Raw genomic sequence first — 27,385 nt, forward strand, 5'->3', positions numbered from 1 at the left:
AAGAGCGCACCGGCGTAGTGGTGCACCAGCAGTGGAGATGATGCACGCCGGCGGAAGGCTCAACTGCAACTCTGCGAACACCGACGTCTTCCACAAGTAAACTGCTGAAACCAGAACAAGACAACCGATGCAAATACTCTTGCTTTTTCTGCTTGATTTTTTTCTTTTTTGTCGGAATTGTGGATTAAGTTTCCACGTCATTTCGAGCGACGCGGTGGGGAAACATGAGGATAACTGTCGGCTCCCGTGGATGATTGGATGATGATGCCCCACAATGAACACAGGTTGTTTTTTTGTATCTATAGTTAATGTTCATTTTTAAAGTAAACTTTAAGCGTTTTCACAGCACAGAAAGTGTGAGATTTTTGGTGCAAACTCCAATTATTTCCATTGTGGTGATCCTGTGTGAACACATCTATTTATTTCCCAACTATTTCACATAAAAGCGAATCTTCGAATCTAACTTAATTCCGCCCTTTGTATCAGTTAGGTAACAGGTAAAATCAAATATCAATCAAACAGGTATTTTTCATGACAATGATGCTGCTAGTTTTCGAATTACAAAAATCTATATGGGATGAATTCTATATTCATCATTTTGAGTTTAAATCCATAGTATTGGATGAAGTTGCTTTACGTGGAAGACTGCACCAGGGAAATCTGTACAGGGATTAGTTTTTAGGATTACAGTATAATCCATGTTTTGGGAAATTACACATAGCAGGTCATCTGCAGTGCCCTGGAATGTATTCAGTGAAAATAGTTGAAATTAGTCATATTGTGTGTGATTTCTGTTGAACGAAACATTGCTTTCAAAGACAATATCTTGTTTTGTTCTACAGCCTTTTCACTGACTTTTAGACAGGTGGTTCAGATTTAACGGTCTGACATTTTGTGATGGTCTGACATCATATCCTGTGCGTTTGGCCCAAGGTCCCAGTGTCTATCTCTTCCTTTGTTTTCAAACATTTATTTTAATTGAATTCTTGTTGCATAATTCATATCCTGTTGTTTGCAGTTGGGCGCTTTGTCAGACCGGGACCCTTGTTTTCTCTTCCAGTGTTATTGTTCTTTGACGCACTCAAAAGACCTTTTCAGAAGAAAATGTGTTCCTCAGTGAATGTGTGTGTGTGTTCATGAGAATCGGGGAAGAATGACGAGAAGGAAGTCCATTTGTGTTGTGAAAAAATCTGTACTCCTAGAGAAGTTCATGGAAGACTGATGGGGGGGCCCATGGACATCCTGTGTCCTGAGTCCAACGAGGCCCTGTCGGAGCAGCTAATGAATCTTGAAACTTTAAAATGAAGAGCATGATGACGATAGTAGAGAACAAATGCGTATGTATGCGTGGGTTGGAAAGCTATACACTAGTTTCTTCAAAAGCTCCTGTTAGACTTGGAGTTAGAGGGAGACATTGACAGGGAGAGAAACACTCAGAGTGCACACAGGGTTTAAAAGGATGTGCGTCAGGGCAGGTACGAAATAACAGGAAGAGAACAGGGGTGTACACACTTTTTACAGTACGGGGTGTGTTCCATGACCATTTAAAATTGTATAGGAAGTGCTCTTTGATGACTTCACAATTTATCAAATTCTAATGCAACACACACAATGATAAGGACGTGTTGATGTCGGATTAAACAAATAATCTAAATAAATAATCCTTCATTTTAAATATTTAGTATGTTGAAATAAATAAAAGGACCAATAACAAAATTATATTTGATGCTTTAACCGCATTTAGCTATTATTTGTTACTTCTGCAACCTGCGTGTTACATTTCCCAGACAGTGAGATGTGATTGTTCCTCCTCTAAGTACCCTGTGGCTCTGTTGTTTTTCCTGCCGATAATTTCCCGTGCGGCATTCTGCATGTCACTGACTTTTGTACACGACCTGACCCCCTCTTAGCATTCTCTACCAAAGCAGGACCTACTTTCTCCACTGTGGAAACTGATATTAAGTTTAATAATTACTAAGCATCATTTACTTACTTTTACTTTTACTCTCTTTTCACAGATTTTCAAAATACACTGCAAGTCCCTCGACCAAAGGTCCGCAGTCACCTGACCATCAAAGTGCATTCCAAGCTGATGTCCAGGCCGTGTCCTCCTGTCTGTGCTCCAAAACCTGCTGTCGGCACCAAGCCCAGACGCCTGAATGAGCCCCATGCACAGGGGGAGTCTTGCACCCCACAAAGCCTAAGTAATGGAGACCTGGCTCACTACGATGGGAAGGCAGAAGATCTTCATGAAACGGCTGCAAACAACCAAGACACAGAGGAGAAAAGCGAGGATGGGGTTAATGACGTTGACATCAGACACAATGATAAAGATTACATAGCAGAAGGAGAAATTGAGGGGAAAACAGAAACATGTGTAGATATATTAGATTATGATGCCAACAGCAATGACTCTGAGGACAATGTAAAAGCTGATGATGGTTCTAATGGTAATATTCCTGAGGAGGAAAACACTGAAAAAAACTTCAGCCAGCCTGAAGTGGGTAATCACACTGATGATGAGAAAACATCAATTTCTTCCCTCAATCCTGGAGAGATGGAGGATAAAACGGGAGAGGAGGAGGAAGAAGAGGAACCAAATTGTTTATCAAAAAGGCAAGATTGTGACTCTTTGGGACCCAAACATGTAGAGGAAAAGAACCTTGATCAACAGTCCCTCAGTCAGGTTGATAAGGACAATGATGCTGGACACAATGAAACAGACAGTGAACAATGTGGTGACATTGTGCACTGTTTACACACAGATGGGACTGAGTTGGAAGCTGGAGGATTTGCATTTGGATTCAGTGTGCTTCCAACTGTGACTGAGGAGTATCCCTACGATGTGATTGGCCCCACAGATGATGCTAGTGATATTTATGAGTCTTGTGACCCAGCTGAAACAGAGGTATGGCAACCAGAACGGGCCACCAAGGACCTCTCTGGCTGTTTCCGCTTTACGTCCAGCACTGAGGATGTTTTTGGGCCTTATTCAGTTATCGAATCTCTTCCACCAGATGTTACAGGCACAGCCGACCCAGAGTGGGGTCAGGAGGAAACAGATGAAAAGCCCTCAGATGAACTGCAAACGGCAGGTGCTTCTAACCAGGAACCTTTCTATGTGTCATCAGGTGACGTGGACAAGCTAGATGATGAGCAGGTCCTCTTAGAACAGGGTGAGATTGAGGAGGCGACAGAGCAGTTGAACCTGCAAAAAGACAAAGCGAAGGACAGCGAGTCAACAGACGAGTATGCAGATATTGACGATTCCCTCTGCCTTCAAGCAGAAGACAAGCATCTGGAGTGTGTCTCATCGGAAGATTACGTTGAGATAGGTGATGATGACGAAGATGAAGAAACGGAAAAGAAGCATATTAAAGGAAAAACTGTAAGAGAGAGAACGGCTAAACGAGAGCAGGCCTTCCTCAGCCAGCGAACAAGCTGCCAGCCTCGCCTCAGGTTGTGCAACATCACAGTGCCATCAGACCTCGACGTGGGCCGTACCCCGGAGCTCACCAACCGGGTGGTGTTTGCCCACACAACGGAAGCCTTTGAAGAAGACATTGAGGAACTGGACTGCCATATTGTGCCTTACAATGAGGACACAGACTCAGACAGCGAGGAGCATATATATGAGGAGGCAGGGTTTGACTCCGAAGGGGAGAACTTTGTGACAATTGATCGGAAGACTATTGTCACACGATCACGGTCTTATTCTGGGAAGGTTCAAGGTTATGTTCCAGAAACTGTACCCGAGGAGACCGGGACGGAGTACCAGACTCATGACTACTGCACAGTGGCCTTAGATAAAACCAACGAACCTCTTAGCCAATCACAGAAGCCTGGGGTCAAGTGTTTGATCCCGTCAATGAAGTCTCAACGTTTGTTGTTTTATTCCCAATCGGCAGAGGGTCCAGCATTGACGTTGACCAGTCCCACAGAGATCAACCACTCTCTGAAGGATGACATTAGGATGAAGAGGAAAGATGATACCCTTTCTCTCCCATGTGTCATAACTTCTTCTGGAAGCTTCTCCCAGCGTAGCCATCAATCATCCAGTGGCATTTCCACACCAACGTCTCTAGTGGACATCCCACCACCCTTTGAGCTGGCATACATAACTAAAAGACCTGTCACGAAGAGTTCCCCATCACTCTTGATCCAGCATGAACCCAACGACATTTCTACAAAGAAGAAGTCCTCCTTCAAGCGCTTCCTGGCACTCAAGTTCAAGAGGAAGTCAGATTCGAAGGGTTTCAGCGATGGAAGTGTCCGCTCTTCTCGCTCTTCCTCCGAGTCCAGCCACCACGGCCCCATGAGGGTCATAGAGCTTGATCGTAGAAGCACCGGCAGCTCTCCTCAGCTTCAGAACCGCATTCTGAATCCTCAGCAGCATCCTTTAGAACTGCCATCCCCCTTTGTTCTATACAAAGACCACCAGAGGAGGAAAGGTGACCTCAAGGCTTATGGCAGGAGCGTCTCCAGAGTTGAGTCCTTCGAGGAGCGTTCTCGGCGCTCCGCAATGCCGCTGCCTTTGACCAAACCACGCTCCATCTCCTTCCCTAGTGCCGACACCTCAGACTATGAAAACATCCCGGCCATGAGCTCAGATTATGAAAACATCCAGATCCCAACTAGACCCACCAGATCCCACACTGTCACCGAATTCTTTGAGGACCCAAATCGCAGTACTGTCGCCTGCAATGAGAATGACGGCTATGTAGATATGAACAGTTTCCCTGGGATTGACAGCATAACCCAGGCATCAAAAGACGACACTGAAAGGTATAGTAAAATCTCCATAAAATTAAAAATGCATCTTCTGATGTTAACCTGTAAAGGTGGATCCACTCATGTTACAAAAAAGCACATTCAGAAAACTTCCCGGGTTTTGAGCTCTGGGTGTACTGACACTTTAATATAATACGTATTAATCAGCAGCATCCATAACCACAACTGGAGATACCATGCAACCATTTTACACCAAATGTTAACTCACCTGACTCATCAAGTGTCAATATTTGCTTTGACACGTTTGGGTTTTGGACGGTTGGACATAGCATGCTATTTTACGACATCAGCTTGCAGCCTCTGGTAACTGGAATGGTCGTTTTCACCATATTATGACTTCGTACCGCCTACATAATGAATCAATTTAATCTACATAAATGTCATTTTTCTTAGATTAGATGTCGTCAACATAATAAGCCTGACATGTCTTTTTTTTCCTCATGATTATTAATGGTGCTACAGCTAGTCTTATAGATGCCAGGATTATTAAAGACTATGGATAATCAAGAGGCATACGCTGCATGTTCACTTTGTACTCCATTGGACACACCTTCCAAATGTTTGACTGCTACTGGGTATCAGAAGGTCCAATCTTGACCCCTGTCTTTCTCAAATGAATATTCCTACACTGTCCCACTGTATCTCAGGAGAGCGGGGGGCCACTGGCTGAGTAGAATCTCATCTCCCTCTTGTTGAAAACTGTTCCGTGAGAGATGAGCAGCTTGCTGTGTCAGGCATCGCTGGCTTTGGAAAGATGGACAATGCTTGTGGGAGAGCTTACTCCTGTTTTTCATTTGGTGGATTAAGAGGTCGCATCTGGTGCCGCTGCTTGCCGTGAAAGTCTGAGGTGATAGAACAGGTTGGTGGCGAATGGGTAGCTCACTGAGCGCGGGGTTGCTCCTCACACTAGAAAAAGTCATTAAGGGCTGCAATTAAAAGTGAAGAAATATGGGGGAGTTCTTTTCACACGAGGAGGTGGAGACAAATGAAAAAAATGTGAGACGACAAAGGGAGGGGGATGTGTTAATATGAAGGTGCTGAAGAGTAAGAATACAGAGAGAAAAGCGTTAAAGTATAAAGGAGGAGGAGGTGAAGTAAGAACAGAAGAAAGGGAGCAAGAGCAGCTCTGGTGTAATTGCTCTCCTGTACCTGACACTTATTGTTAAGTTTAGGAGGGCTTTTATTAAAGTAGCTCTCTCCTGAGTGCCTCTCTTTCATTGGACCCTAAAGGGGCTGTAGGATTTACTGCAGTGTGTGATAGAGTGAAGTATCACCGCGCTCAGACTCTACAAAATTACCTGAACCTGTGCCTCAGCTTTTAGCCACTGTGGACTACAGTCTATCTCAAGTCTTAATAAAATAGTTGTGTATGATGACTTGTGTGTAGTCAAAGAGACAGGCCATTACCAAGAGCTACTTGAAAGGCTTGAGACAATCTTGGGGCAAAATGCTTCTGCATTTGTTTTCACTACTTCTGCCACACTTTGTTAATGTTCTACGTGGCGCAAGCTTCTTCCACCGTTCTATTTTGCTATAACTATTTTATCAAGTCAAAAATGTTTTAGCTTGTTGTTTAACTGTTCAAACCCCAAAAGTAATTCTGTGCAGCAGCAGCCACCATGATTTCCTTACTGTTTATTTACAGTGTACTTTACACTTTACATCCCAACATTTGAAACCCTTCCATTTCCCAGACAATGCTCCCTTTGTCAGGGCTCTTTTTTCTCCCAGTGATGTTATCGATGTGAATCATTATGTGGTAGAAGTCTCACACCACTCACAATGATGCAAAGAACCTATCTGTCCCGTGGCCTTGCCTTCACCGCATTCCCCCCGGAGACGCTTCTGTTGCCACGGCCACTCTTTGGTGTGTCTATACTGGGCTTTTTATGTTTATTTGAGAGTGTGTATACACTCAATGCAAGTCATGTGTAGTGTAGATTTGTGCCGGCCTCTGTGGGTACATCTTACAATGAACTGTGTCCAAAGCTTGACATCGTCGCTGTTCCATAGATGCAGAGCTGATGATGGAAGTGATTTACTGAGAAGGCTTTGGACAACTTGGTTTAGACCCACAGAGGAAAAGATGCAGATTTTTGCTATTCCCAGGGCTTGTTTCCACTTTGTGTGATTAAAGTATAGCACCATTCAGACATTATTTCCGCACAAACATGCAGAGTATGCAAAGAGACATGTACATTAGCAAGCGGCGTACAATGGAAAAACAACGAGGCCCACTGATGATTAATCTCAAACCCAGCCACGGTATTTGTATGTTTGTGTGTGTGGCTGCGTGTGCATCCATGGGTGTGTATACGTGCATGTTCACTAAGCTTTTCAGACGAGGCTCATCCTGATAATGCAGTCTCAGCAGAATTGCCCACGCCTTGTAGCAACAAATGAGGCGTTTTAAGCAAAGAAAGCCAAGGATTTGTGATGGTGATCAACCTCCAGACCATTTAGTGTATTGTCAACTTTAAATAATTGGTAGACTTAGAACAGGAATGTAGATATGTTGTTGCCCCTAGTTAACACAGATATGGTGGTATGTTCAGTGCAATAATACTAATATATGCAAATAATGTACATCTAGCTTACCTTTTGGTGTAATTTCCCCCTTAAGCAGTTTCAACACAAATATATTCAGCGTGATGACAGAGCCCTGAAAACAGCTACCCCCCCCCACACACACTGTTATGTTAGCGTTAGTAGTGATGAGGGAGCCATCTTAAGTACATTGTTGTACTGGGTGGTGGCTGTGTGGCGAGGTAGTGGACAGGGTGTTTTATTGGCTCGCCAGGCCTGGTGCCATGCGCCCTGAGGTCATTGCCAGGTCATCCCCGGGGAGGAAGTGTCCAGCCTAGGAGCTTCCCACCAGTCTGTTTACAGGAAATGCGGGACGAGGGTGGGGCACTGGCGGGAGGCATGGAGATGGAGGCGGGAGAGGACAGATAGGGCGGAGGGAGGAGAAGAGGGTCACCGTGGAGGAGTAGGGGTTCCCAGACTCTCCCTTGAACAACAAGAGGAGGTGTGGTACCACCAGGAATGCTAAGGTCTGCTGTTAATCTTGCTCCCTTTTGTTAGGAATGCCTCCCGCCTCCCGCCTCACACACCGTGCAGCGGCATAGTGTGTTGGACAATGGTGCAGAGGTTATGACGCGGTTGCATTTGTGGCCACGAATGACATGTCGTTGAATTTGTGACAGCAGCGGTTCAGAGCAACAGCATCTCCACAAATAAATGCGTCACACACTGCCACAAAAGCAGCAGCACAACAGCCCCAGGTTGTAAATGTAATGATCATCACTAAAAGGAGAAAACAATTTAGAACTAGCCCCGATCTCTTCATCTCCCCAACATTATCACAATATTCTATATTTAGCAGGCTAATGACCCTATTCAGCGTCTCCTTATTTCTTGTAATAGTGCCATTACAACTTAAAAACGGCCCTTTTGATTGCACCCAATGTATATTTCAATACTGACTGTTGAGCTCAATTGAATAACTTATTACAGGCATCATCAAGTTCACCGGAGAATGGGGGGGCTACAGGTGTTTTTCACAGAGTCATTGTGTCCTTCTCTGAATCTGACACAGTAGATTTAACTTTGCCATGTTATAAAAGGCATTGCAATCTGCTGGAGCAATAGAATTACCTTAATGGTCTTGTTAAAAGGCTCTCCAGATTACCTTAAAACATATATACAGATTTGAATATGGATACGTTATCATCTGGAACTGACTGAAAGTAGATTTACACTATATTTGGCATTTCATGACAGGAATTTAGCTATATTGGTACAGAATACATTACATTTAGTCAAAGTAAATGGATATGTTTGTTCAAGATGAAACTATTTCAATCCAATAATTTGTAGCACAGAAGGCGTGGAGTCTGACATTCCCCCTGTAGATGGTCACGGGTGAAAAGGTGAAGGTTAGAATCCGTGGTGCATTTGTCTTGAACATATGAAGGATTTTCCCTCACTCGCAGAATAAATCAGACCTTAAAAAGAGTTCAAAGAAGACCAATGCCTCCTGGTCTGTAAGGCCTCCGAACATTACCCAGAAGCCCACACTGGGTTGATCTGTCTGCTCTCAGGTCAGCCATGAGTAATGGCCTGTAGGTGCTTTCTCCAGCCCACTCAATAGGGCTGATGGGTGTCTCTCTATGTGTGTGTGTGTGTGTCTGTTTGTTACTGAATGGAAATGAAGTCCACTGTGTAACTCTATTAACCTTTTGTCCTCTAATAGCCGTCAGCCCTCTACACCCAAACACAGGGAGCCGTTTAAGACATCAGGACAAACAGGCATTGCTATTTATCAAAGGCCTGAATAAATCCATCACTATTTCCCTAAGCCCTACATGACGTCTTCACGTTACTTGTTTTGTTGCCTGGCATTCCAAAATTCAAATATATTCACTTTAATAAAACAGTAGACCTATTCTTACAATTGAGAGGTTGGAACCAGACAGAGTTTGGCATCGAGGCTTAAAAAGGACTTAAAACCACTATTATATACTAAGAATAAGAATATTGATTAGAAGAATGTCTCGGACTATGTTTCTTTTGATCTACTGATTGATGAATGGACTCTGATGTTGTGATATATTTCGTTGTTTTTCGGTGGATATTATGTCCAAAATAGACAAAATTACACAATGAGGTGTAAAATCTGATCTGTTTGTTTTAATCAAATCAAAGAACAAGAAGTTGCGACATATTCTTCTCATTTTTTGTGTGAAATATGACAAGCTCCCCTGTAGATGCTCTGAGAACACCCGTAATCCCGTTATTATCGTGGCCATGTGAGTGAATAGGTCTCAATGGGTCAGAGGACATTAATAATTACCACAGGTGCATTTAGAGGGATTACATATGAAATGACCTACAGCTGGGCCCCCCTCAGGTACCGCAGCATACAAAAGGATTACAAGTGTACGAACACAACTGTGCCATCTGTGAGAAGAACTAATGATGAAAGGGATTACCCCGGGCCACTGGAGGAGGCCACATGAGAAGTGGAAATGCTCAGAGACACACACAGGAAAGGTGTATATTTATAGTACAGGGGGACTTATTGCTCTGTGCTTTGGGACCACGCTGCTGCAGAGATTTACCATAAACTTGCTCTTTTGGAATTAGTGTCATCAATGCGTCGTATGTTTAAACCACACGCTAAAGCCCACATGGTGTCCGTATTCGTATTTACTGTGTTCACGCTGCCCTTTTCGTCTGTAGTGCCTACACAGAGCCTTTCCCGTTGAACCCCGTCTCTGCCGGGCTGTCAGCGGACGAGGACCACGGGCGGACGTCGGAGGAGGAGGAAGGGCAGTCCGAGCAGAGCTATGACAGACAGGTGAGACACACGCCTCCCAGGCACACAAATGAAGGTGGTTCGGCTGCAACAATTCAACACGAGGGAAAGGCTGGTGCTGCGGCGTCCAGTCGTAGGCCCTCCATTGTGTACACTTCGTCGCTGAATAAATTGAGTGAAAATAAAATCATAGCATGCGAGCAACAAAGCCGGACGAAAATGACTGTGCTCATGTGGAAGACGAAAGCTTTGGCTTGCATTCACCCGCAACTGCATTGCTTCGGGAGAGCGTTGAACTTGAAGGTCCGGAGACATCAAGCTAGTCGAAATGAATCTTCTTAAGCCCCTCAGACTTACCGTACCGTAAAAAAGGCAGCCATTTTACAGCAACTGAGAGATGGGCTTCACCCACACCGCTACAATAAAAAAAAAAAAAAATCAGGCCTCAGCTCCTATCATGTGACAAGCATATATCTTGTCTTTTCTCCAAATAATAAAAAAAACACAATAAAATGTAGAAAAAAAGCACAGGAAAGAAGACCAGAGGGACTTGAGGTGGCCTCAGGAACAGCTCAGTTCAATGGAACGGTTTTGTTTTTTATTTTGAGGAAACGGTGATCAGCGTCCTTTTGATGCAGCATTTGTGAAATGCCTCACATAGGAAAAAAATAAGCCTGGCTGGTAAACCCCTGCATGGCGTCAATGTTATGTTTTGGGTCAAATTTGTTTTGAAACCCTGTGATTAGCCTCCCAATCAATGGGCAGCGTTGCTGTCGCCACACACACACACACACACACACACACACACACGGCCTCTCATACATAATGCAACTATGCGTTTAAAAGTCCCGCGTTGGAGAAAGCTGTCATCTCCATGCAGTAATGCAGTAATGGAATAATCCGTCTTATTTTGACACGAGGCATCTACAAGTGGGTGAACGCGCCGGTCCTCTTGGCTGCCGCGTAGCGGTTCCTATTCATGTTTCGGAGGTACGGAGAGCTCTGTTCATTCGCCTCCCTCCTGTCCCCCAGGTCGATGGCCGGTCCCGAGCGTTCTATGTCGCCAAAGAGCTCGTCGACTCAGAAGGACTGTGAGTATCCCCCTGCTCGGGATTCCCCCATTTGCACGCTCCCTTCAGCATTTGTGTCACTACAAACATCAGATTTTTTTTGTTTTGGTCTCTTCGTGGCCGTGTATCTAATCTCTGACCTCCCCTGCTCCTCAGCTAATTCATCGTGTGTGCAGAGTAACTGACAGCCAATTACACGAGTGTCTCGTGTAATTTATTGGCCCGGCTACACTCATCGTGCATAATTTAGATCATTTTCATGAGTGTAGCAGAAAGATTACCTTATTCGTGGAGAACTTTGCAAATTTGTTTTTTTTACAACGTACTTAAATCTGTTTTTTCCCCCCGTTTGTGTTTGCAGCCACGTCAGCGCCCTCAAGTACCTTCACCAGGTAAGAAAAGCTCCACCGACACCACAGAAGCGGGTCGCCCTGGATTTACGTGTCTCTGGCTTATTAAACCTTCTCGAAACCCTACGGATAACGTCACATATCCTGTGCGTCTGCTCCCTAGTCTCTGTCTCCTCCTCCTCCTCCCCCCTCCTGTTGTAAGGGCTCTGCTCAGGTTTATCAGTGTTGTTGCAGCAAGACCCACTTCCTGGTGGTGACTAAGCGGACATGTTGCACTCTGTGGTGGTCGGTGGTAAAATGACGCCGGGCACTGGGGCTGATGCCCGTCCTTCTACTCAACTGAAACATGTCCTCTGATACTGAACTCTGGGGAACTGCCACATAAAGGTCACACACAGGCCTATGACGTGTTTATAGTGGTTGTACTGGTTCCATGGAATGAACCCCTTTTAGAGTGCTGACGGAATGAGACCCAAAACCCAAAGTCTCAGTTTGTTGTAGTCGGTTTATCTGCATGTTTTTGGTCAGGTGACTGGAATAAGCTCTGTGAGTAACACAACGCCAAGAAGTGTGAAGGTTTTGTTTCAATACTGCAAAAAATACTCCTCCAGTGAATGTAACCACTACCACCGGTTGTCCCCTGTTTCCATCTCTTCTCACTCGCCGTATGTCAGAAGAAGAAGTTCCAGAAGAGGAACAAAGACGCATATTTACCCAAAAACAAAATGTAATGTCGATGAAACACTTCATGCATTTATTTAATTCTAATTAGAGAGGTCGGGCGGGCAGCAGCGCTTAAAGAAAGGTGTGGTAGAGTTGCTATTTAAGATGATGGTTGCCAGTGGAGATCTGACAGGTCGAGTCATTGAACCCAGAGAAGCCCATCAGTCAGCCTGAACCGTATAACCTTCAACAAGGACTCACCTGAATGTCTTAAGTGTGCCCCTCACCATGATTTATGAACACCTGCTGTGGATTACAAAAGCAGCTGCTTAATGTGAGGCCATTAAACAGCAAGGTATGCAAATGTCATACAATGGACGGCTCTAATATTCATAAATCTGCAATCTCATCATGATGCTCAATTATACTAATTAGGTGCTGCATGCCAAAACGTAGACAATAACATTCGTTGTTAGTCAATATGGGGATCAGTGACATTCTGATAGTGTAGCCTGAACCAACAAATCCATTTTTTATAGTAATTTATTGTTTTTACAAAGATTTTAAGTGACCTTGGCTCGCTCTCTTCTTCAGTGTTACCACACCATCTAATTTGATCTCTCTGCCACATTTCACATGTGACATTTCATTGCTCTGTTGCATAATGCATTTAGAATCTTATAATTTAGACTTCAAACTGTGATGTGTCAACATACAGCATGAGTTAATGTTTGGTCCAGACTGATTACTGTCATATTTAGCACGAAACTGAGCAATTCAGCTGGCGAGCACTCCAGCGGCTCAACGTGCACAAACACTGGTGGGGGGGGGGTGGAAAGGGAGCAGCGTTAAGTGAGAGGCACACGGGGGCTATTGTTCCATTGTTTGATAAGGAATAACAAGAATACAAAGAATTTCCAGAGCCTGTCTCGACGTTAGGAAAGGAGGCCGTGCTCTTCTTTCTAAGGACTTTCCCCTGCAACTGCTTCAACACATGGGGCGCAGAATTATTCTTTTTTTCTTGTTTGTAGCCTGTGACCTCTGAACTGATTCTCTGTGCTGCGCTTGCTGCTCAACCAAATGCTTTGTGTTGCTTTGTGACCTGTATCCCATGAGGGAAATAGGGATAAGTCGACCGGCAAAACATTGAGAGCAAAGCTTCTGTCATTCAAGGAGCTGAGTGAGTGTGTGTGTGTGTGTGTGTGTGTGTGTGTGTCCTGGGAAACAGAGCCAAAGCTGAGCCGTTACTTGTTGTTAACTCACGGCATTGATTGTGCACGATGAAGAGTATGTGTCATCACATTACCTTTCAGGACAACATGGACAACACTATTCGTTTTATGCAGCTCACTACAACTCGCATGTCTGGGCTGCAGACACTACTCCTTAAAGACACACGGATATTTATACACACAGATTTATTTAGCTGTATATATTTATATATATTTGCCAGACAGCTTTGCCCCACAGGGAGAACAGAGACTTTTTCTAGCATCTTGACACTATTCACCTGCTTTTATCCATTTCCTGTCTCGATTTCATGAGTAGATAATTGACCTCTCCACTCGTTTTTGTCCCCCATGTGCTATAATTCCTCATGATAGTCCTCTTAGTCTCTGACACTGCAACTGGTAATGCCTTTTGCTTATGTTTTATGTGTGCTGAATGGACTTCAGTGGACCTGAAATCATTGCATAGTTAGTAAGAGTCAGTTTTTCATCTTGTGGCTCCAGAGAAATGAAAAGTGGACACTATGTACAAAAAGAGCATTGTGTCATTGAGTGCCAAGGTCTTTATGCAACAACACCTGGTATGTAACTCTTGTGCAAACAGTGCCGCCTTTCCGGAATGCCTGGACAGAGCCCAAAGTGGCGAGGAGGAGCTGAGGTGATTCGGAGGGAAGGCGGCAGGAAGGATGTTTAGGAGGATCTGACCTTCCTTCCTTGCATTTCCCTTCATTCCTCATTCCTATATGCCTAGTCGCTCGCTCCTTTCTATGAACCGACCGCATCCTTGATTCCTCTCTCCCTCCACCCCACATTTCTGTCTCCCCATTAAAAGCTGTCCTCCATTGATCCTTGTTTCCCTCCCCTGTGCAGGACTTCAGGGCTGCAGTGGCCGAGGCGGCGGTGGGTGAGGAAGGGGAGCCCGCGCTGGACGAGCAGAGGTTAGGAGAGATATTGGGGGTGCTCCCCCAGGTCTACACGCTCCACAGCAGCATCCTTGCTCAGCTGGAGGAACGCATCAGTCAGTGGTAAGAAACACCCCCGTGATACTATTATTGCTGTTGGTTTGGCCAGCGTTGTTGTACACTTCCGTTGATGCTCAATTTAGTGGGGGATTTATGATTTTTTAATGAGATGGTTTTATGTTTTAGGATGCTAATTGGCTTCTTAGAGGAATTCAACATTCTGTAAGACTCCTATGTCTGTTCATATAAGTCGGTGCTACGCTAATTTTATCTAACAAATGCCCCTTATATGAGAGGAAGCAGTATTGTCATCTGACTCGAGGAAAGAAATCAAGTAAAACATCCATGATAGTCCTTTAGTCTTTGGAAATAGTAATACATTATTTTTAAACCCAAAATATTGGGATTGTTCCACAATCATCACAAACAACAATCCATAAAGACCTTGATATAGCGCAGCTCAGTTAATGGCGTTTTTTTGTTTGGGGAGAATTTGGTTGGTTGAGGGGTTTATTATGACGCACAGTGCATCGTAGACTTTGTGTTCTTACGAAATGTTCTAAATCTCTGATTGTCATTTCTTTGAAAGGGAGGAGAGCCAAAGGGTAGTCGACGTGATCCTGTCACATCGGGAGGACTTTGGGGTGTTTGACACCTTCATCTCGGAGTACGACCGAAGCATGTCCTTACTGGAGGAGAGCTGCAGGGAGAACTTAGCATTCGCCAACATCGTCAAGACATTTGAGGTAAAACACCCGAGTAGTCAGACTGAGCCCTGCGTGCCGCACTTGAAATTCAGAGCCTGCTCATTATGAAAAGATCCGCCCCTTTCTATGGTAGCTGGGTAGAAGTATTTTGACGGTCACTGTTTGTTTGTGGAGAGAAAGTTAAGCCTGGTGCTTGTTTCCATGGAACAGAGAAGGGACCTGCTATTTTCCTGGCACTCTCTCAGCGACTCGCAGTTTGGATTTTGTCACCCCCGGCTTCCACGGGGATATAATGGCCTTTCCCGAAAACCCCCCTTCATTCCCGCCCCTCTCCGGGGAACCGACCTTTACACTTATGCTTGCATATTTTATATCCATTTTAACACCAACTACTCGTCGTTGGTCCAGCGTGGAGCTCTTCATCCTTTTTTTTGCTCCCTGGGGAGAAGTGAAGTGGGATTTTGGTACAGGGATTAAAATCCACACAAAAGCTCATTTTAAAGCCGTCCACAGATTTTGTGCCCGGTCGACCTACAACAATTCATCCTTATGTTGAACAGGGTGGACACAGTCCAAGCTGGTAATAATGAAATTCACTATTTTTATCTAAAAGACAGGATATTAAGAGAGCCAATAGATAAGACCTCAGAGTTACTGGAATAGATTTCTCATTTCATGCGGCTGTGTCTTGCTCTATTGAATTGATTCCCAATGCACACAGTTTAAAACCCCTGCGCCGGGCACACAGGTCACACAGGTCGCCCTGAGTAAGACCGCCAAGTAAGGCTACGAAAGACTAAAAGAAAGCTCTAACCAGGCTTCTGTTTTTGCTAAACTTTAAAGTTACCTGCTCAACTTGGAGCCTTTCTTCCCGAATGTACACATTAAGAGTACATTTCGCTTCGTGTGAGTTGCTGACTCAATGGTTCCTGGCGTTTCTAGTTTGATAAGAAAACCTAGCGGACAAGGACCCAACTGTCTCTGCTCATGAATATTCAGAGGCAGCTGCCCTTCCCCAGCAAAGCTTTGGCTCTAGCAGGCTTTAATAGAGCTAATGTAAATAGGAGAGAGCGGAGGTGCAAGATGGAGACTGTAAACCGTCACACTGACCTTTTGTGTCTTACACACACCTGACCTAAGTCATCTAACAATGTAGCCTTTGAATAGCCTCGATATAAGTCAATAATGTGCCTCTTCATTTTAGCCTCAAGCAGTTGATTTTAAATCTCTTTTCTCACACCATAAACCACAAACTGCTACCTGGAGCAGCCATGAACTGGTTGGTTTGCAAAGAAGAATGAATGCACAAAGGGCACCATCTTGTTCAAGGACATAGATTTATTTTTTACTCGGTAGAACGATTGGTCGGTTTGGAGTCCATGTGACGACTCTGATTCGTCTCACACCTGTGAAACACCCACAGACACATTCAATAACCCTCTCAGTCTGACTCACCACACTGCAGATTGTATTTACATTTCCCATATTGCACATAAGTGTACGTATTATTTGAGGCCTGGACTTTGTTTGTGTGAGAGAGAGATGTTACGTGGACTGGAAGTACTGCCTTGGGAATTGCATGGTGTGTGTGACCACACGGTAATGATCAGAAAGGAGGCCCGAGGGAGAGCGCGCAGGATCGTGCAGGTCATGGGATACCGCACGTCTTCATGGGATACCACATATCTACTGCTCAGAGAACGGGTGTGCTTTGTCTGTTGGCTGTGTGACGCTTCACTCGTCATTAAACTTCATAGGACTGGACGAAAGAATGTGAATTTATGAAAAATGTTAATTCTTCATCAATCGCTCCCATTTTATTATCTTGCTTTGTTTCAACCCTTAACCTATTAAATCCCTCAACACGTCATGCCCTCTTGCTCCTCCGCTAGCCCGAAGTATAAGTGATAGTAATTTCATTGTGGGTGGGGTGATGACAGTGATGAAGTAGCCACAGACTCTGATCCGATCAGAGCTGCACCCTTACAGCCCTTAAAGCCTCATCTCCACAGCCAGATGCTTGTTTCCCCAACCATCTACAAACATGGGCCAACAGAGTGCCGTGTGTGTGTGTGTGTGTGTGTGTGTGTGTGTGTGTTTGTTTGTTCCTTTTTGCTCCTGGTGTCTGATTGTTTTGCAGGGGCATACACAAATTCCGTGTGCATCTTGTGAAAATTCTTTATAATTAAAAAAAAAAAAGGATGAAATGTCTTACCAAAGCACAACATCTTTTCTGTGTGGAAGAAGCCCAGAAGGAGGAGGCTGCACAGCAGGTGGACAGAGAGCGATAGGGGGAGAGAGCAATGGAGGGAATTCGTTGTAAAGGCAGCTGGGCAATGAGGCAGACAGAAGCTAATTAGAGAAGCAGCCTCTTTTACAACTCCCCAATTAGATCAGTGTCTGTGTGTGTGTGTGTGTGTGTGTGTGTGTGTGTGTGTGTGTGTGTGTGTGTGTGTGTGTGTGTGTGTGTGTGTGTGTGTGTGTGTGTGTGTGTGTGTGTGCAAAACATCAGCTGGCTGTGACAGAGTGTGAAAGATGTGTCTGTTTGTCCGTGCGTGTGTGTGTGTGTGTGTGTGCGTGTGTGTGTCTCCCGGCACGAGGCATCACACCCTCCCTCCTCTCTCCTCCTCCATTTGGCTCGCTCACCCAAACAAACCACACGCTAATTACCATCTCTGGAAAGCCACTTCCTCCGAACGAGTGTCAATTGGATGACAATTTACAAGGGACACTTGAGGAGAACAGGAAGTGCTGAAGCCAAGCGTGAATAATAATGTAGAGCTGGTTATTATTGTACTTGATCGTAGAGTGATCAGAAGGGGGGGGGAGAAACGTGGGAGGGACTCTAATCAGAGGTGGTTGCTGAAGACCGAAAGACAAAGGAGAAAAAAAAGCATGATGCGACACAGAAGTAAACAAGTTGGAGCTAGTGTTCACGGGGGCCTGCTCATTTAAAAGCAGCGTCAGCTCTCGCTTTTACTTTTTGACTCTTGTGCTCCAGATTCTGCTAATAAAGACAAAGGGTGGTGTGTTTAACTCGCCTCTCGTCCCTCCCCCCGTACAGGCCACATCAGTGTGATCTCATCGGCAGGTCTCTGTGTATGTCTGCGTGTGTGTGTGTGTGTGTGTGTGTGTGTGTGTGTGTGTGCGCGTGCGCGTTTGCTTGTGTGGAGGGGCACATCATCAATAATATATTGTATGTGTTTGTGTTTGTGAATGTGTCTGCGTGGGCTCTTGTGTGCAGTGTAAATAAGATAGAAGATGCTGTTTCCCGCAGGGGGCTATCTGTGCCTCTCTAATGAAGGATAGGACTTCATTGGATTATAACAGACGGTGTGTGTGTGTGTGTCTGTGTGCATGTGTGCGTGTGTGTGTGTGTGTGTGTGCCCTGTCCCTTGTTGCCCCTCCACCGCTCAGGGCATAAATACCTGTCAGAGACAATTAGATCCTGATTGATTTTCTAAAGCTCTCTTTGATTGTGCGGATTTCTTCCCCCTTTCACCTGCAAATGACTACTCCGAGAGGAAGAATGGGAGTTGTTCTGGGTTTTTTGTGTGCTGCGGAGATGTGTGAAGGTCAGCCCGTCCGATAGTGTCCCCATGGTCACTTGTAACCTTGACTTGCAGCAGCATATTGTGAAGGTGACCTTCACAGAGGAGGGGGTTTTTCTAGGTGCAGTTCAGGGACGCTGCGAGGTCCGAGGATTGGAAATGCTTTTTTCTCAGTGGAATGATCAGACGCCAGTTGCGTATTCAGATTGTAACAAACCTTTTTCTACAAGATACAAAGTCTCACGTTTGTGTAACCCATGTAAAATGATGATATGTGTGTTATCACCTGACTTTCTTGGTGTGTGTGTGTGTGTGTGTGTGCAGAAAAGAAGCCCAGAGAAAGCTGAAGTCCCGCTGAAACACCAGCTGCTGCAGGTTATTGTCAGAGTGCTCCAGTATCGAATGCTACTCACAGGTAACACACAGACGCACACAGTCATCTTTAAAGCAAGTCTGTGCCGGTTTTTGATCAATAACGGACATTGAGGGCAAGCTGTAGCAACGATGGCAAACTGATGACGGCTCAAACTGATAACGACAGTAGCACAGTAGTAATAAGGAAGTGGAAGCGGAAATATCTACCTACCAAAACTCTGTTTGGTAGGTGCAACAACGCAAGAGCAAACACCACACAGTGGATTTAGAGATATTTACATGGCTCTTCATGGTTTGGGATCCACCTATGTTTGTTTATTTTGTAGCTTCATAATCCTGTTTTGCCTCTGCTGCCAGTTTAAAAATCTACAATCACACAAATACGAAGATCCTTAAAACAATGGTTTTTCTACCCGAGGCTTCAAGAGATAGAAAAATAGACTTTTTGAAGACAGTTAAAAAATGTCCAAAATGTTTCTCAGCAGGCGTAACATTGCATGGAAATGGTATTTACATGAATTGAAGATTTTTCTGCGTCTTCTCCAGATTACCTGAACAACCTCTCTCCTGATTCAAAAGAATACGAGGACACGCAAGGTAAACCCCCGCAAAACACGACAGGAAATGAAATAACCACAGCCGTGGCGCTGGTGTTTTCTCAGCAGCCCAGAGCGATGTTGACACTCGCACGCGCATACGCACTGCAGCTGCCCCACGCGCATCAGACCCTGTTTGTCGAAGTCACAGTCACTGAGTGTCCTAATTGAATTGGGCTGCGCCTAAATCTATCTCTTTCTCTCCCTGTTTGTGTTGCAGCTGCCTTGGTGATCGTGTCCGAGGTGGCGGACCAGGCCAACGACAATCTGAAGCAGGGGGTGAGTTGACTCTGGACACGCTCCATGTGTTCCGAACATTCGGTGCCGTTTAGCCTCCCGTGGAGTTTTTTTATGCATTCATCGCGGCCCGGGGTGTCGTTATGGAGACGCCCTTTTATGTTTGGTTCGGGGGCGATGAAAGAGCAATTTTTGGATGGAGATCAAGCGTGAAGAACTTAGACAGCCGAGGTTAAATGACACCCTTGGAGTAAAGACGAGGTCCATTCGTCTTTGGCGGCGGCCTCTGCAGGCTTGTTGATTAACGTCGTGGGTGAGCAACGATGACGTCATCAGAGAGTCCCAGGTGAATTGTCTCAAAGGGAGCAGTGTGAGGGGTGGACATGACTTACATGTACCCCCCGACCCCCCCCCCCCCCCCTCTCTCTCTCCCTCTCAAAGAGGAGCTGTTCATGGAGATCATTTACAAGGCTTTTCTCGCCTCTCACAGTCAAGATCAGATCTGTTCCATCCGCTGCCTGTTCTGGTTATCACGCTCACTTTTTTCTTCTTCAATGCACATGCGGCGAAACACACACGCAAAGGCTGACAGATAGTGGAGAAACAGGCTCCCCTTTATCTTTGCCCCCCCCCCTACTCCTCTTGGTCGGTTTTCAGTATCGCATCCCTTTCCGCCCCCCTCCCTTTCATTCACGAAACCAACAGGGACAGTTTCATTCTTTGTCTCCTCTCGCGTCCATCACTGGATAATCTCCTTCCCATCTCTGTGCTCTCTCTGCCCCCCCCTCAGGAGAACCTGCTGCGTCTGGTCCACATAGAGTACAGCGTGAAGGGCAAGAGGGACCTCCTGAAGCCCGGGAGGGTGAGCACCATGTGGCTCGTGTCACTGCGTCACTCGCAGAAACGCTGCAGCACGTTGTTCCATTCTGAATGATAGTGTATGTAAACTGATGTAAATTTGTCTTTTCCTTTGTGCGTTTTTATTTCGTTTGGCAGATTTTTGTGAAAGAAGGCACACTCATGAAGGTCTCAAGGAAAAGCAGGCAGCCACGACACCTGTTTCTGGTAATATTCTTCCCATGTGACTCCGTTTAGGACTTTCAGCTCCTGTTTCTCCCTTTTTGGAAACTGGTTTCTCAGCTCTTCTCGGTGCGAAGAACCATACCAACCTCGTGTTTCAAAGCAAACAATCAATTAGCCAAGATTTTTAAAATCTGCCCTACGGTTTATCTATTTATGTTGTTAGAAACCGTTCACTGTCACAGCATCTATTCATTGAGATTGTTGAAGTGTCATATTCAAAAACAAGATTACAGCACGGGGGGGGCTCAAGACTCCATGTTTGCATCAAGTTATACCCACTTTCCAAAAATGTAACCTCACACAGTTGGTAACTCTGGAAGGGTTGAATCTCTGATACACTTCTTTGGATTTGAACCACATTTGGGTGAACGCCGTGAGTTTGCGTAAACAGTAGTTGAATCCGGCAGTAGAAAACACCTGCAAATATGTGGGAATGTTGGGTGGAGGTCGGCGAGGTAGGTGGAGAAGCGGGGGGGGGGGGGGGGTGTTCACGAGGCCAAGGCTGTGAGACCTCCACTTGGCACCACACCTATCCAGAGAGGGCCTCCCTCTCCTCTGCACTCCTCTCCTCTCCTCCCCTCTCAGGACTTGTTTTCCAGGGCCCCACTTCCTGACAGGATGTTTGGTGTGGGTCACTGGATGCCGGCTTCCTGTGTATTGGGAGGGGACGGACAGCAAAGTGAAGGCCAGACACCCTGTAGAATGCAGGGAGGAGGAGGTTGGGTCGGAGGAGGGGTGGTGCTGCTACACAAACACGTAATGTGAAATGGAGAAGCCCACTCCATTGTTCCATGTGCAATCCGTGCTGTCTCATGTTATGAATTATGCTGGAGCTGCACATCCTGCTGGGGCAGCGTTAATGATTTTGGCTTCTTCTAGCTGATCCAAATACAATATAACGTGAAGATATGGATTTCTTTCTCCATTCATTTTCTTCAATTTGTTCTTTTCCATCGTTCTACCAGTCCCTCTAAAGAGAACTGTAGTTGAGCCATAACTAAAAAGGGTTGCTGGTTGATACTATTGAGACTACACAGGGTTATAAAGCCATTTGCTTCCTTGAAGTTGACGGCTTCAGTGGTTCGGGTGTTATTTATGGGCTTTTAAAGGAAAGAGAAACCCAGACAACACGAAGATGAAAGCCATCACTCACCTCGGATGACGGGGAGAAGCTGCAGCCATGTCACGAGCCTGGGCTCCGGGAAGAAGGAGAAGCGGGCTGAACGAGTGAGGGAAGGGATCAAAGGAGGATGGAGGTAAAAAAAAAAACAGCTGTCAGAGGGAAGACAGTATGAGTGAAAGAGGCAGGTGATTTAAGTGACATGTTAGTGGACGAGATGAAATGTCAAGGTTAAATCAAATCTCTTCGGCACCGAAGGGGTCCAAGTAGGTGCATATTTTGTGTCATCCGGGAAAGTCGTCTGTTAAAAGTACACTCACTTTGGCACTTGGTTGGGTTTCCGAGGAAAAGGAATCTTTGAGAGTTAAATTGGCGGTGCAAGGGCGGAGCAGACAAACGGGCCCGGGCTCCGCCACTGTTTTGTCTCCACCCAGTCCAGCAAGCGAACCATTAACCACGGCTGTTTGTGTTGTTGCTGTTGTTGTTGTTGTTGTTGTTGTTGTGGGGGGGAAAGGCGCCCTGTCCCACCCAGTCCTGGTTCTCAGTGTTGCCTGAGGAGGCCCGGGAGGGCGAGGGGAGGCCTGGAGCCCGGAGCAGGGTGGAGAATTACTGGACGCTTCCTTTAACGGCGGATGTTTAGAGCGCACATTAGGTGTGACCAATGATGTCATCTCTTTTGTCTGGAAAGAAACAATAAACCTCTCACTGTGTTCAGGCGATCACAATTCTTCGGGTCTGACGACCAAATAAACACCTACTTTGTTGTGTGCCTACATGGGAATGTTGCGCTGGTGGGCTGCACAGATGTGTGTGAACGCTGTGAAAGGAAACATCAACAAAGTAGTTTGGTCCAGAAAGTTGCTTTCTAGAAAGCAAGAACAAACGCAGCGTTGTGGGTGTGTGTATTTTTATCTCAAGGTAGTACCACCACCTGGTGACCATAAGGGGGTATGACATCTTCTGACGTCTTTAATCATTAATATTTGTACCGTTGTCATTTATCTGCTATGATGTTCTTTTAATTTCCTTTCGAATTTTACATGATATGCCTTTTCTTTCCTCTTTCTATGTTCTTCATCAGATGAACGATATAATGCTGTACACCTACCCTCAGCAGGATGGGAAATACAGGCTCAAGAACACGTTATCTCTGTCTGGGATGAAGGTACATTGATTTATCTCTCTATCTCTGACTATCTCCAACACCATCGGTGTCCTTAAGCTGACCTGCGATGCGGTTTTCGCCCCTCGCACAGGTGAGCAAACCGGTCCTCGACAACGTGCTCAACTGTCTCAAGATCGAGGTGTCAGACATCACGATAACACTCTCAGCAAGGTGAGCATCCGGACGGCAACACAAACGCGTGTGTATTTGTCCGTGACTTTCCCCGGACTCTCGATCGGGTGTGATTCTTTGTCTGCGTCCCTCCTCAGCTCAGTGGTAGAGAGGGAGGACTGGTTCCACACGCTGAGTCGAGCCATCGCGGACCATGCTGCAGGCCTCTGTACGTTTGGTGGACCCTGCAGTGAGGTAAAAAAGTTTTTTTTTTTTTAATTGATGGCGGTTCGGTTCTTACATTTGTGTAAACTGTATCTGAATTATCTGTTTCAACCAATTGTCTTGTGTTCATCATCAATATTTTCAGAATGCTACTCATGAAGACTCAAAATGAGCATTTCTTGCACTCTCAGTTAAAGCAACTCGCAGTTTTGCATACAAGAAGAAGGGCTAAGATGCAGAAATTGTGTTTTAATTTGATGTGTTTTACATTAGTGACGAAACGTAAAACACCCTTCTCGCCTCATCTAATGCAGTAGATGTGTCCACAGGCCCGTGAGAAGTTGTGGATGGCCCTGGGTGAGGCTGCTCCTGTTCTGGTCCCGGTTTCTCACGTGATGATGTGCATGAACTGCACCTCTGACTTCAGCCTCACGCTGAGACGACACCACTGCAACGCCTGCGGCAAGGTCGGACACACACAACAAAACACTGGGGCTTGTTTGTGTTTCACTGCACTGGATCTTTATGGGATCACTGACCTTGACTGGAGGTCACTAGAGATCTTTGAATTCTGTCTCAATGTGAGCAGGTGGTGTGTCGGGCTTGTTCCAGGAACAGGTACCCACTGAAGTACCTCAAAGACAGGGTGGCCAAAGTGTGTGACCACTGCTATGCCGAACTCAGGAAAAGAGGTGAATCTCAGCTTGTATGTTGTAGGTAGTGTCTCACTCCTGGGGCAGTACAGCAGAAAGGAAAACATCTTGGTGTTACCCTTCCCCTTTGATATGGTATTAACTGTGTGTGTGTGTGTGTGTAGGTGGCAGCGTGTCAGGGGCGTGGGGTAGCTCCAGCCCTCGCACCCACCGGGCAAGCCGTCCGCTCTCAGCTGTCTTCCAGAGCCTGCAGCCACCCAGCTTGTGGAAGAGCAGGAAGAGCTCCTCCGCCCTCAACCAGGTGGCGTTAACGTGTCACCCGAAATACTTTTTCATAACGATCACGCAAATGCCAAGAATAAGAAAATTTACTGGAATCATTTTAATTACGACGCAAACCCCTGCAAACTCACTTAGTGCTGGTATTATAAGAGTTCGTAGTGCAACACTGGTAAAGTAAGTTGGTGTTAGTTAAAAGCCAAGTTCCCTGACCGGGAATCGAACCCGGGCCGCGGCGGTGAGAGCGCCGAATCCTAACCACTAGACCACCAGGGAGCTGTGCCTAACATACACGTGCTACTGTTCAAAATTCAAAAGCTGCCACTAGGGTTCACTATTTTTAGATTTTAGCGAAAATTAAAATGCAATCCTGCACATGCAATAAAAAAAGATGTAATAAACTCCCCATTCTGGTTGAAGTTTTGAAGTTTTGTCTAGCTGGGTTAGATTTAAGGTCTTTCTTAATTAATTAAGCTTTGATCTTTCATGCATTTCATCAGGTGTCGCTTACTGTGGAGGGAGCCACAATGAGCGGCAGCCTGCAGCGCCGGAAGAAGAGCAAGAGGAAGTGGAAGCGTCTGTGGTTCCTCCTCAAAGACAAGGTGCTCTACACCTTCACAGCCCGTGAGGTGAGGGGGCACAGAGTCTCCCACACCAGCCCCAAAACACGTGCACACCCAATGACAGAATCCTGTCCTCTCAACCTTCATCATTTCACACTGTTCATCCTCTCCTCCAGGCCAGAACACTGTCCAGATACTAATGAAGGGATTCTCTGTGCTCTCTCTTTCTGTTTCTTTGGACTTTCTTGAGTGTTCACTGCTTTTGAAAATGTCACGCCTGTTATTTGCATATTTCTCCTGACAGCAAGATTGATGTGTTTAACGTACAATTGTGACGGATGTGTTTACCCTGGTTTCTTCAGGACAAAGTTGCTACGGAGAGCCTTCCTTTGCAGTCGTTCACTGTCAAACTAACAGAGAGGCCGGAGGGAGAGGAAAGCAACACGTTCCAGCTCTACCACAAGAAAACTCTGTATTACACCTTCAGGGCCGACGATCCCCAAACTGCACGCAGGTAGGCATTCATTTGGGATTTGACTCTGTGTGACACGAGTTAAAAGATACGTTCCCTGACCGGGAATCGAACCCGGGCCGCGGCGGTGAGAGCGCCGAATCCTAACCACTAGACCACCAGGGACGCCGAGATTTGTTCGTTGATGTAAAATTTTTGTTCTGGCGTGACCCTCTTTTTTTCTTCTCCGAAGGTAACGTGTTTAGCAAAAACGTGTCTGATAGCGTTTAAAGTCTGTTTCTCTGAGAGGTGACATAAGGCTCAGGAATTACACAGGTTTAGTTACTGTGTGTGGCCTTCCTGTGCAGAAAAAGTAAATGGAAAAAAAAACAGGTGACAAGAGGTAAATCACCCACAAAACTGTAGAATAGGGTCTCATGTTTCTTGCGTTTCAGATGGGTCAATGCCATGGAGGAGGCCACGGTTTTGTAGCACCCACTGTGGGGAAAGGATCACGCCCCCTGCTGTCTGTGAGTGCTAGAACTCCTCTGTGGAGCACAACATGGCTACCTGCTGCTACTGAACTCAGACCGCCACTAGGAATTCACCCCAACGGGATGTCGGTAAAGGAAGGAAGCGAAAGAAGGGAAAGTGAAGAGCCTCTCGTTGGAGAACGGTCTAACATTTGAAACCTCCAGGGGTCGCATTGCTCCAGCCGAGGTTCACGGAGGCCTTCATCAAGTGCTTCTTCAAAAAGAATTTCACCAAGTCAACTCCAACAACTTTGCTTTATTCTGGCGTCTTGTACCTGAGGTTCCACTCGACTGCTGAACCACTCTTTGTTTCTGCAGGAGAACATCGTCACCTCGGTTTTTACATGTGAAACAGCGTTTGTTAGTGTGGTGGGTATAACATCACAAACAAACGTTGCTTTGTAGTAGTATTGGCAGCCAGTAAAACAAGAGAATATTGGTCACCATTTCAGATGGTCGATCTTCTGAATATATATTGCGAAGCATACACTGCAGATATTTGTTTAGAAATGCTGTTACATGATGTTCTGAGCGAGAGGTCATTTTAATCATCCCAGTGTACATTATATTGGTTGTGAGGTTTTACACAGTGTTACTATTATATTGAATCTACAATATTTGGCATGACTCGATAGTATTTCTAAGGATAAACTCTTTCAAAGATGCTTTTTTATGTAATTGAAGCTGTAGGGTTTGAAAAAAAAGTGCATACAGTGCTTAAGTGCCGATTGATTTCTTCCAGTTGAATGCAGTGCAATTTGTAAATTGATGATGTGCCTGAAACGAAACTGTCCCCCTTTTTTTCATCTTTATATTATCAAAGTACTGTACTACTGTCATGTCGCCGGAAGAGACCTTGATAACAATAGCTTTTTATCTACTTGCTTATACTATAACCTCTAGTATTTTTAACAGTTTGGTTACAGTCGAGTTACAAGAGAAAATACTTTTGTGCCATTTCGATGACTGCTCTTTTCATGCTGTACATACACTGCTGGATAAAATCACACCTGCACTCAAAGGGAAACACATGGTCATGATGTCATCTTGTTTGGAGTTTCACTTTTCTTTACTGCTTGAATAATTACGACCTGCATAGGATCTCTTGAATAACCTGCCGAGAGGCTTTATCTACTACATTTGGACCCTGGCTGTAGGTGGTCTTTCAAACCGTCAAACTACATTGTATCTAATGCACATTTGTGTTGATCAAGTACTATTTGGCTTTTCTACCTGTTTCTTAGTGTTTGAATGGACTGTACCTCTTGCATATAGTGCACTGTAAATGTTTGTGTATATAGATACAAATAAACTCCTTTAAAAAGTGTACTTGACCTGCTTTCACAGTACT

General features: G+C 45.4%; 1 protein-coding gene and 2 non-coding genes across 4 annotated transcripts; 1 reads left to right on the forward strand and 2 right to left on the reverse strand.

Moving 5' to 3' along the window:
• Positions 1-27,363, forward strand: fgd5a (FYVE, RhoGEF and PH domain containing 5a). Of its 2 annotated transcripts, none has more exons than XM_037490634.2 (21): positions 1-284; positions 2,019-4,785; positions 10,036-10,153; positions 11,144-11,202; positions 11,543-11,573; positions 14,294-14,448; positions 14,975-15,131; positions 18,968-19,058; positions 19,565-19,615; positions 19,835-19,893; positions 20,642-20,713; positions 20,848-20,916; positions 23,136-23,219; positions 23,311-23,390; positions 23,489-23,585; positions 23,885-24,022; positions 24,145-24,247; positions 24,373-24,509; positions 24,988-25,116; positions 25,413-25,564; positions 25,957-27,363. In XM_037490634.2, the coding sequence occupies exons 1-21, from the start codon at positions 275-277 to the stop codon at positions 25,991-25,993; spliced, it is 4,596 nt and encodes a 1,531-aa protein (XP_037346531.2). In that variant the 5' UTR covers positions 1-274; the 3' UTR covers positions 25,994-27,363. The 2 variants fall into 2 exon arrangements, with proteins under 2 accessions (XP_037346531.2, XP_037346532.2); XM_037490635.2 differs by having other exon boundaries at positions 24,988-25,089.
• Positions 24,692-24,763, reverse strand: trnae-cuc (transfer RNA glutamic acid (anticodon CUC)). The gene has a single exon. It is a non-coding gene; the product is annotated as a tRNA-Glu (tRNA).
• On the reverse strand, positions 25,616-25,687 carry trnae-cuc (transfer RNA glutamic acid (anticodon CUC)). The gene has a single exon. It is a non-coding gene; the product is annotated as a tRNA-Glu (tRNA).
• Positions 27,364-27,385: the final 22 nt, after the last annotated feature.

The sequence above is a fragment of the Pungitius pungitius genome, chromosome 8 (assembly GCF_949316345.1).
Source record: "Pungitius pungitius chromosome 8, fPunPun2.1, whole genome shotgun sequence".
NCBI lineage: Eukaryota > Metazoa > Chordata > Actinopteri > Perciformes > Gasterosteidae > Pungitius > Pungitius pungitius.

Bases quoted from the DNA above. Each gene is read 5' to 3' on its own strand.
- fgd5a (XM_037490634.2), top strand. The intron at 20,714-20,847 runs GTGAGCACCATG...TTCGTTTGGCAG, and splicing joins ACCTCCTGAAGCCCGGGAGG to ATTTTTGTGAAAGAAGGCAC. The intron at 23,220-23,310 runs GTACATTGATTT...CCCCTCGCACAG, and splicing joins TATCTCTGTCTGGGATGAAG to GTGAGCAAACCGGTCCTCGA.